This window comes from Gossypium raimondii, chromosome 11, assembly GCF_025698545.1.
Source record: "Gossypium raimondii isolate GPD5lz chromosome 11, ASM2569854v1, whole genome shotgun sequence".
In the NCBI taxonomy this organism is placed as follows: Eukaryota; Viridiplantae; Streptophyta; class Magnoliopsida; order Malvales; family Malvaceae; genus Gossypium; species Gossypium raimondii.
Genome location: NC_068575.1, coordinates 48,278,563 through 48,289,520, shown reverse-complemented (window position 1 = coordinate 48,289,520; position 10,958 = coordinate 48,278,563). Strand labels below are relative to the sequence as shown.

At 34.3% G+C, this 10,958-nt stretch overlaps 1 protein-coding gene across 1 annotated transcript; it reads left to right on the top strand.

Annotated features, from left to right (window-relative positions):
- Positions 1 to 226: 226 nt before the first annotated feature.
- On the top strand, positions 227 to 9,491 carry LOC105803450 (E3 ubiquitin-protein ligase COP1). The gene is made up of 13 exons (XM_012635655.2): positions 227 to 689; positions 1,437 to 1,514; positions 2,283 to 2,438; positions 2,765 to 3,121; positions 3,751 to 3,908; positions 4,044 to 4,109; positions 5,387 to 5,465; positions 5,869 to 6,024; positions 6,162 to 6,260; positions 6,657 to 6,761; positions 7,137 to 7,316; positions 8,618 to 8,728; positions 8,865 to 9,491. Exons 1-13 carry the CDS (start codon positions 237 to 239, stop codon positions 9,036 to 9,038), a joined length of 2,172 nt encoding a protein of 723 aa, XP_012491109.2. The 5' UTR covers positions 227 to 236; the 3' UTR covers positions 9,039 to 9,491.
- The last annotated feature ends 1,467 nt before the right edge of the window (positions 9,492 to 10,958 follow it).

Here is a 10,958-nt window from a genome sequence, read left to right as displayed (position 1 = left end):
CATACTTTCCCTTTTTCTATCCTAAAACGACATATTTCCCTAAATAAATAAAAAAAAGCCTAAAAAAGGCCAAATAACAAAAAATCAACATATAGTTTAACCTCTAATTTTATAACCAAAAAAAAACGCAATATCGAGGGATTCAAAAATTAGTTCTCTCTCTGTATAGGTAGCCTAGGTAGCCCTATCCAATTACAAGATAAAAAACCAAAAGTTCTAAAAGCCCACTTCCACTGATGGCGTGGTCTGTTTTTACCCTCAGAAAGGAAAACCGCTCATTTGGTTCTCTCTCTCTCTTTCTCTCTAAATTTTATTTTATTCTAAGCAGAAATTTTGTTTATTTATCGCTGCACACGTCAAATCCAAAAACGGTAACTAAAAACATGGAAGAATTCTCAACTGGCACCGACCCTCGTGTGCCGGCGGTCAAGCCGGACTCTAAGCCATCTTCCTTGGAGGAAGTTCCACTCGAAGCTGCCTCCGCTGCTGTTTCAGAAGATGCCGAGGTGGATAAGGACTTGCTGTGTCCGATTTGTATGCAGATAATTAAGGACGCCTTCCTCACGTCTTGCGGTCACAGCTTTTGCTACATGTGTATAATTACCCATCTTCGAAACAAGAGCGATTGCCCTTGTTGCTCTCAATTTCTCACTAATAATCAGCTTTTCCCCAATATTTTGCTCGATAAGGTTGGTTCTCTTTGCTCTTTATTAGCTCCAATTTGGATTTAATTATGTTTCGAACATATATGATTGAATCAATTTTAAATATCATGGTTATTTGAGGTTCTGTTTTTTTTTTTTAATTTTCTTTGAAAATAATGCTTGACTTGGATATGATTGGAATCTTCTTGTTACTAGAACACACCAACCCTTTTAGATGTCTTGTATCCAGCTACGATTTACTTGTATGATTCAAGTTTAGCTCCTATGTGGATTGAAAGTGAATATCAATCGCCTCACTGATAACTGGCACAGCTATTATCTTGCTTGTCTCTCTTTTATCTTACAATTATTTTCCCTATGCTTTCACGGTGTACTTGGTGGAGTCTTAGTGGGTTTAGAATTTTTATACCCAGTAGTCAGCGCTGAAAACAGTTCAACAGAGGGTCCCAGGAGTTTATTTCTTGGTGATTCCCACTCTCTATTTCCTGGAATATCATATTTCAAGATATTCAATGTCCTAGATCAAAATGCTTCAGATAATGATCCAATATCAAACTTGAACATTTAAAATTTAGAATACCGAATTTAATGGGGTAACCTTGTCTTGGTTTTATTTAGATCATCTTAGTTGTCTTGTTATGACTGACTACATGATTTCCTAAATAGTGTAGTTAGACTGTTTTATGGTCATGTAATTATATCTTGAAATGGTGTACTTCTACTCCAGAGTTGAGCTTATCATTATATAATTTCTCTGTACCACATTTGTAGCTTTTGAAGAAGACTTCAGCTCGTCAAATATCAAAAACTGCATCCCCTGTGGAACAGTTTCGTCAGGCGTTACAACAGGTTAGTTGTTTTTTTTGGAAGAAATCTAAAATTTTCATTTGTTATATCAAGGAATTTATGCGTTGGTGTTTCTAATTCAAGTTCCCCCCTGGGGTGATTTGCTAATTATGTCCCTCCCTCTATCTTTCACACACACAGGCTCAGACTAACAACAAAATACATCTTGAGTGCTGCTTTTCTTACCATCTTTTTGGAATGCCATGCACAAAGAAGGCATACTAAATTAAGTGCATCGGTTTATTCATTGACCTGATCTTTCATTACAGTCAATATAGTGTTTTACTTGCGGCATATTTAAGGTACTTGGATTGTGATTGCTAGGTATAGTGGTGCAGATGCATGAATGTCTTAGAGGTGCTAGAATGATCAAAAGTGGGAATTGGGATTACTTTTTATCCCAAAGCTGGGAGTAGGTCCAGCTTTGTTATCTATAGATGTATGTGTAGTTACTCTATAGATGGCAAATTATCCTTGATTACCAAGAATTGTTGCTATTACTTTTCTCACTTTAGGGCACGAAATGCCCCCTTCCATAGTATTTAAGTTGCCTGATAATGATAGTATACAATTGGTTTTAAGCTTCCAGCTGTGAGCTTACAAGGGTTTATAGTGAATTTTCATGACTAGTAGTTTTAATATATTATTTATTTCCTCCTGCTGCTGTCAACCAAGAGTCGCATTTGATGTCTCTTTAAATTGAACAGTAGTGGATGAGCCCGTAATTTCTTTTACTTAGCAGTTTTTCCAACTAAATTTGATTCTTTACAGGGTTATGAGGTTACAATCAAGGAGCTGGACAACCTTTTGTCCCTCCTTGCAGAGAAGAAGAGAAAAATGGAACAGGAAGAAGCTGAGAGAAATATGCAAATACTGCTGGATTTCTTACAGTGCTTAAGGAAGCAAAAAGTTGATGAACTAAATGAGGTCCATTGCATTTTCTTTATGGCACTTTTTTTTTCCCGTTCACTATTTTTGAACCATCATTATGTTCTATCCAATTCATTCTTCAGTTTGACTGATCAGTTCTGGTTGTGTTGTTTTTTCCCTGCTCATAGATATTTCATTAATTGTGATATTTGTTCTTCAGTAGCTCTAGTATATTGTCTCTTACTTTAATTTAACCGTTATGTGAACATATTTGTACAAATAGCTACCTTAATTGATAATTGCTTTGATCTGATTTTTTTTGCTGGAAATATTCACTTTTCTTTTTCGGTAGGTCGTTGACAAGATTCGTTTCCTTTCTGTAGATACAAACTGATCTTCAGTTTATTAAAGAGGACATAAATTCTGTGGAGAGACATAGAGTGGATTTGTATCGTGCAAGAGATAGATACTCTGTGAAATTGCGGATGCTTGGAGATGATTCTAGCACAAGAAAGCCATGGTCTTCATCCATGGACAAGAACAATAGTGGAATTGTCTCTAGTTCTCTAAATATCAGAGGAGGGATGCCTGCAGGGAATCTTCAAAACAAGAAAATAGATGGAAAGACACAGTTGAGTGGCCATGTTAGTCAGAGAAAAGATGCCTTAAGTGGAGCGGACTCACAAGGGTTCAATCAATCTGGTCTCTCTGTTGCAAGAAAAAAGCGGATTCATGCCCAGGTTTGTGATTTTAGAAGGTTTCAGTCGCAAATTTTTGTTTGGTATATGCTTTAATCTTACATAGTTGCAATTGGCAATAATGCAAAATAACTTTAAGACCTGAATTTCATTTGGTTGCTGAAAAAAAAAAAAGGTGGCCAAAAACCTATTAAGGATTAACATTAACACTTTTTCTTGGTTTGATTAAACTTAGTATGAACTAGTTGGAGTTTGCTATAAGTACTTTTCTCTTGCTTCATAGAGCTCTGTGAATCACATAAAAGACTGATTTGGTTTTTACGTTAGTGGTTTCTGATAGAATGTTATAATATCATAGATGGATGCCTTGCCATTTACAGTTAGATGCTCCAGCTAATGATCTTACAGGTTATATTTGAAGAACAATTTGCCATTGAGTGATTTTGTTGTTAATAGTTGAGCCCGGCAATTGGCAGACTTAACTTCAAATTTTCATCATTTTATATGAGAGGTCAATCATCATGAAAACGTGTTCTAATTGGTTTATTGTGCAATTGTTTTTTGTCTGGAGATGTCATTTATAGTTGACTCAGCTTAAAACATTAAACCTTTATTGATTCATTATTCTTTTCAGGCCTAAATTCACTTTACTTTTTCACCCTTGGCCACAGTTTAATGACCTACAAGAGTGTTACCTGCAAAAGCGACGTCAGTTGGCAAACCAGCTGCATATTAAGCAAGAAAGTGATAAAAATGTCATTCATAGAGAGGGTTATAATGCGGGTCTTGCAGATTTTCAGTCTGTGCTGAGTACTTTTACTCAATACAGGTATGGATGCCACTTTTCAATTATGTAGTGGACATAAGTTGACATTAACACCTTCCATCCCCTTCCTCTCCCTTTTCCTTTTCCTGTTGTACTTCAGTTTATCACCAGATTTTCCTTTTGATTCCTCTCTACCAGTCGACTAAGAGTCATTGCTGAAGTGAGGCTTGGAGATCTCTTTCATTCAGCCAATATAGTATCAAGGTGAGATTCTTGCATCTAAATGTTGTTTTAATATTGTAGAAAAATGTATTATTATGTTGATTTAAAATTGTTTAGAAATGTATTATTCTGTGATGTTACACAGTACTGGTAAAAATGGAATTGAATATCATAGTTGGATGTGTTAATGTTTTTGTTCAATACTAGTAAAAGTTAAAAATCAATCTGATTTCAATCAGCTTTACAGAAATCGGAACTTCATTTTTATGAAACTGCACACTAACATGTGGACCCCACTGATTGATGGTTTGATTCACCATTTTCCAAACAAGTTTTATATGCTTGTACCTTTTACAAGTTATTCTATAATCTAGATGATTTTGGCATTTAAGTAAAACCATATGGTCTGGACTCCATAAGTCATCATCAAGATGAAACTGTGTGGTTTTAAATCCTTCCTTATCTTTTATGGGCCCAGAGCACTCTTTTACCTTTTTCAAACAGATAGGTACTTTTAAGAGTGGACGATATGTACTCTCAACTACAATTTCTGTCCGCAAGGATCCCACCAAAGTACCCTCTACTTCTAAGTTCTATTAGGCTGTGAACTCGATTCATATAATATTCAATGGATAAGAAGTTATTCTTTTCCAAGAGTGTTGTGATTTATTGGGCTGAAAAACTAAAAGGTGAAGATGCATCATTAATATATTCATTCTCATTCCAAGTTCAAGCTATGATTTGTATGTATAAGAATCCTTTTGTTACATGTTATCTTCTTCAAACAAATGGAAATAGGATCACAATTACATAGTATTATGTTTTGTACAACAGTCCTTCCTGATTGAAAATGATCCTAAGATCCTGAAGTTGATCTTGGGTATGGATCAGAGATCCATAGTTTGTCTACAAAGAGCAGATTTTAATTGTATTAGCATCTACAAAAACCAGAGTCCAAACTACATTTATAAAGTAACAAGAGCTGGCAGAAATGAATATTATTAACGAAGGAAAGTAGCTTCAAAATACAGGCATTACACCCAAAGAAAACAGAGGCTGGTGACCATTGTTAGGGAGTAGCCAGGATGTTCTGAATTCCTTTCTTTCTTCTCTCAGGAGTGCCTGATTTCACTTTCACTGAAATATAGTGTGTCTAAGACAAAGCAGTGGATTTTTTTTCTTTCTGGATTAGGAAGCTTAGTCTGTGAATCTTGGTATTTTTCTTGCAAATAAATCAACTCCAGAATCTGTTTAGTGCTCATTCTTTGTATATATGCAAGAGTGCTGAATTTGTTTTGAATGGATCATGGTAATTGCAGCATAGAATTTGACCGTGATGATGAGTTGTTCGCTACAGCTGGAGTGTCTCGGCGCATTAAAGTTTTTGATCTCTCAATGGTAAGATCCTGAATTTCTGAAACCTTTCACAATTGGTTCTGTTTACCATTATTGTTGGTCGCAATTGACAAGGGAAATGTACTACAGTATAGTACTGTTCTCCGCCCCCATTTTATACAGAAGCAGGAAAACAGTAAATGTTGTTTTAGAGCATTTTCTATGGATGCCTTTTCTGTACATTTAACAACCATTTATATTCTGGGTTAGTCTTGCACCCACTGTTGTTTTCTCTTGTATTGATTTGTAACAACCTTGAGAAGGAGGCTGGTATTTTGTTGAAGTTATTGATGTCATATTAATGGATCTGCATACTGAAAAGGAAAGTTCACAGTTAATAATTTGCTACTTTTCCTTCCAATCTTTAGCTATACCGACTCTTATTGACTACGCAGTTGTTTTCTAGGTCCTAAATGAACCAGCAGATGTACACTGTCCTGTTGTGGAGATGTCCACGCGTTCTAAACTAAGTTGCTTGAGTTGGAACAAGCATTGGAAGAATCATATAGCTAGTAGTGATTATGAGGGGATAGTAACCGTGTGGGATGTAACAACACGTCAGGTAATGAGGAATTGTTATGGTTTACTAATTGACCTGACAATATAGTCCATTTCTTAGACTTGTTATAATTTTCATTTCAAACTAGATTTTCCAACCTTATTATTTTATGTTTCATATTGTTTTAATCACTTTCACAGAGTCTAATGGAATATGAAGAACATGAAAAACGAGCATGGAGTGTTGATTTCTCACGGACGGACCCCTCAATGCTTGTATCTGGTAGTGATGATTGCAAGGTACGCTGACATATTCCATATCCTATACCGAGTAATACTGCTTTACTTAATCAATTTACAATATCTTATCATTGCATTTTGGAAGGAGAGATTCAGGAGATAATTATTCATTATCTCCACATGGGGCTGTAACATTGTCAATTATATTTTAGCTAGTCTATATCTTATCATGTGAAGACAAGGGTGTAACAGATAAATGGGTTGACACTTGCAAGATATGGTTAAGTAATCTAGTCAAGGTTCTTGACATGAATACTAGATTTTTATTTACGAGTTACGTGAAGCATTTATCTTTAACCATATCATGGTTTCGTTTGCTTTAAGCTTTCATCATCAGCAAGGGAAAGTTCATTGTTGACTAATCATAACATGGATGTGTTTTTGTTAATTGACCAGGTGAAAGTTTGGTGCACAAAGCAGGAGGCCAGTGTTATTAATATTGACATGAAAGCAAATATATGTTGTGTCAAGTATAATCCTGGATCTAGCAATTTCATTGCGGTATGGATTTATTTGTTTCAGTTTCATAATGGTTGAAAGATTGTGTGTTGCAAAAAAAAAAAATGCATTTTCTTTTCTATTTTCTTTGAAGCTGGAATATTTTTCCCAAATTAAAATTCTCTTAATGTTTGTAACTACGCCAAGAAATTCTGTCATAGATAATTTATTTAAGTTCGTCAGTATTTTAAGGAAGCTACTTCACAGTCACAAGGCCAATTTTGAAGGAGTTAAACTTTGAAATTGCTTTATATGCATGTTTTCTGTTTTTACAGACTGCATTTACTAGTCTTGCTAGCTTAGGAATGCTAAATAAGAACTACTTTTCTTTTATGGAAAGAACAACTGAAAAACTATGAAACTTTGTGGCTTATGCAGGTTGGTTCAGCAGATCATCACATCCACTATTATGATTTAAGAAACATCAGTAGTCCACTTCATGTGTTCAGTGGGCACAAGAAAGCGGTCTCATATGTGAAATTCTTGTCTGAAAATGAACTTGCTTCTGCATCTACAGATAGCACACTAAGGTTATGGGATGTGAAGGAGAATCTGCCGGTGAGTAATGTGTTAATATTGGTTCATTATTTCATAATTATGCCTTATCCCAGATAATTTTTTTCATTTAGCTCTTATTGATTTAAGTTAAAATTTTCCAGTCTCTAAATTGATGCTTTCAATGCTATGGCTTCTCGAAAAGCAGTGAAACTTGACCTGCTCTACATTTTGAGAAGCCGGTTCAGAAATGTATAATGTAACATGTTAAGGATAATTTGTTTTATATGCTCTAAATGTTGACTAGAGTCTTCCAAATAAAATGATCTGTTTAGCATTGGAAGATTTAAGAAAAGTTCTCCATTAATTTACACCTAGAGTTAGGGCCCGTTTAGCATTGCATTTGGCTGTCTAAAAGCACTTTTTGACAGCAAAAGCAACGCTGAACAACTAGGTTTCACCTTTGGCTTTGAAATCCAAACAAAAAACTGGATTTAAGTGCCTTTAGCTTTTGAGAACAGCTAGCTTTGATGAGAAATTATAAAATTACCCATATTTATATTGGTTATAGCATATACAATTATATTAGATATAAAATCCACTTTAAATTTTAATATTTAATATATGTTTTTTTGTAATGATTATATTGGGTATGCAATTATTTTCCTTTTTAAAATTTATATCAAATACACAACATTTTATATTTAAATTCATAAGGGTTATGGTTGTATGTGATTTTAATATCTAAAATATGTTTATTTATTTATAATTTTACAAAAAAATTTGTATTAATTGCTTAAAAGTATTTAGAATATATATATTTCATATATTGTAATATTAACTAATTTGATTGTTATTTAAATTGATTTGTTTTATAAGTTCAAATGTCATATCTAAAATGGAAATTTTAATTTTCACAATATATTTTTTGTACTGTAATGTTAAACACTTAAAACTAAGAAACTATATTTTTCATAGCATTGTTTTCCCAACACTTCTCAAAAGCATATATTTTAAACTAAGCTTTTATATTTGCAAAAATAATGCTAAATTAGCTCTTAGTACTGTGCATTTTGAGCTATTAGTCTGTTTCCATGTTTTCCTTTCAGTTTTTTGTTTGTTCATTTCATATTGTAATTTTCTTATTTTGCTCATTTATTTCCTTGGTGGGTAAAAATGCGGTGAGTAGTGGTAGGAAAGCCTCTGTGGTGTTGTTCTGGAGATGTAAACCAAAGCCATTTTTATTTACGTAATGAGTTCTGGAATAGGAGCTAGAAAGTATACTGGCAAACATTTATTTAAGAAGCTATTTGTCTTGTACTTGTGGAATCTTTTTCATTGATATCAATGTGGTTTACTTGCAGCTTCGAACTTTTAAAGGCCATACAAATGAGAAGAATTTCGTAGGCCTCACTGTAAACAGTGAATATATTGCATGCGGCAGCGAAACAAATGAAGTGTACGTGTACCACAAGGTAAGGAAAACCATCAAATTGCAATCTTCATGGGTTATACTGATTTATTGAGATTTGTGGTTGTGTAGGTTTAATCGTTGGTTAGTTCTATTGTTGGGGGTTTTGGAGTTTCATAATCTTTGGGTAATAATTGCAGGAAATATCGAAACCGGTAACATGGCATAGATTTGGTTCACAAGAGATGGAGGATGCAGATGAAGATGGGGGTGGATCGCACTTCATAAGTGCGGTGTGTTGGAAGAGCGATAGCCCTACCATGCTAACTGCTAACAGTCAGGGAACCATAAAAGTGCTAGTCCTTGCGGCTTGACAAAATTGAAGTTCAAAGAGAGTATTGGTTTTGGGTTCAACTGTATATAGGTTTTAAGGATAAAATAGGATTAGTGAATTTACCTCCCCTCTGTTGTTTTCCCTCAAAATTATGATTGTTATACTACTATTCAACCAGCTTTGACGAAAACCAATGTTGCCCTCTTTTTTTTTTATTAGTTATTTTTAATTTAATTATTTGTCAAAAGTCGGCTTTAGTTGGATTGATGTAACATCATTGATTCAGCAGTGGTCCAGTAGTCAAAAAGTGTGGACTCTGCTTGTTCTTAGTTTCACCGTGGGTTCAGAATAATTTCTCGCCAAGACTGAGCTAGCAAATCGCACTCAATCTTGTTTTTGTTTTAAAAGAAAAGGCTAAAACATCAACTCTTATTCAATACAAGTCTTGATTTGTTGTTGTTGAAATAAAATAATATCTCATTTTTTAGACCAAGTATATTTGCAGATGGCAGGTATATTCTTCTCCTTCCCCCTCTCCCTGGTTTAATTGGAAGCAATCAAATCGTGAAACTCGTTTTGTAATTTTATTTGCCTTACATTATTGTGGTTCAAAGGGGAGATGCATTGAACCTGTTCTCATTTCTCAACTTGTAGCAGACTTTTTGCCGTAAGATCTGAGCATGCAACTTCCACCGCATTTGCTTTTTTCCTACTTTTTCTATTCCTTTTAAACGTTTTACTTCATATTAATGTAAAAAACAAAAGCAAAGAAAAGAATTTTAATACCAAACAAGAGACAATATTTAGAATTTGAAATATCCTCGAAATAGAATACATCATATTAACTCGTTTGTTGATATGATATGATGAGACTGCCAGGGATTCCATTGTCATTATAGCAGAGCTCCACTAGTTGAATCCATGTCACGCATCTTAAAGAATATGTCATCTTTGATGATAATGATGTCGATTTCCAACCTTTCTTGTTCCTCCACAAACATTTCATCATATCAACCCCCGCAAAGGACAAGAAGTTCATTTTCATTCGGAAAAAGAATTAAAAGCAAAACAATTCATTGTGGGAGAGAAGATAATAACATTAATCATTCTTTAAATGGTGTTTGTTGACGAATATTGGAGGTGCATGAGCCTCTTCACCTTCATCTGCCTTCCTTTTCAAATTTTCCTTTTTTCTTTGTTTCATAAAACAAGATTTAATGGGATTTCAATCTTATTAGTTTCACTTAGAGGTGCTCATGGGCCGGGCGGCCCGGCCCGGCCCAACGGTCCGCCCGAAATATGAGCTTGGGCAAAAAATGAGGCCCGATTAAAAAACGGGCCGGGCCTCGGGCGCCACTTTTTTGGCATGGGCCCGGCCCGAATATAATAAATATTTTTATTTTTTTAATTTTAAAATACTTTTAAAATACTTTTTTAAAATTTTTTAAATTTTTAAATTTTTTAAAAATACTTTTTAAATTTTTTTTAATTTTAAAATATTTTTAAAATATTTTTTTAAATTTTTGTTTTAATTTTTAAAATAAATTTTTGGTATTTATTTAAAAAACTGGCCGGGCCGGGCCCGGGCTTATGAATTTTTTCCCGGGCCGGGCCTGGGCAAAATTCTAAGCCCATATTTCAGGCCAGGCCGAAATTTTTTTCTGGGCCCGGCCCGGCCCATGAGCACCTCTAGTTTCACTATATCTCGATTCATTATAAATAATTTGAAATTTTTATTAATCTCCGTTGGAATAAGTTTTTTAAATGTCATTCACCAGGTTGTTGATCGATCTCATAACAATTAAAGGTATTGTCCCCATGTCAGGACTTTGTCTCTGAACTCCGCAAAGAGCTGTGTACAATTCACGAAGAAACACCTTGATTGGTAGAGATATGACTTGCAAGACTCGAGAGATGTGTTAGTACACAAAAAAAAAATCAATTAAAAAATTAAAAAATT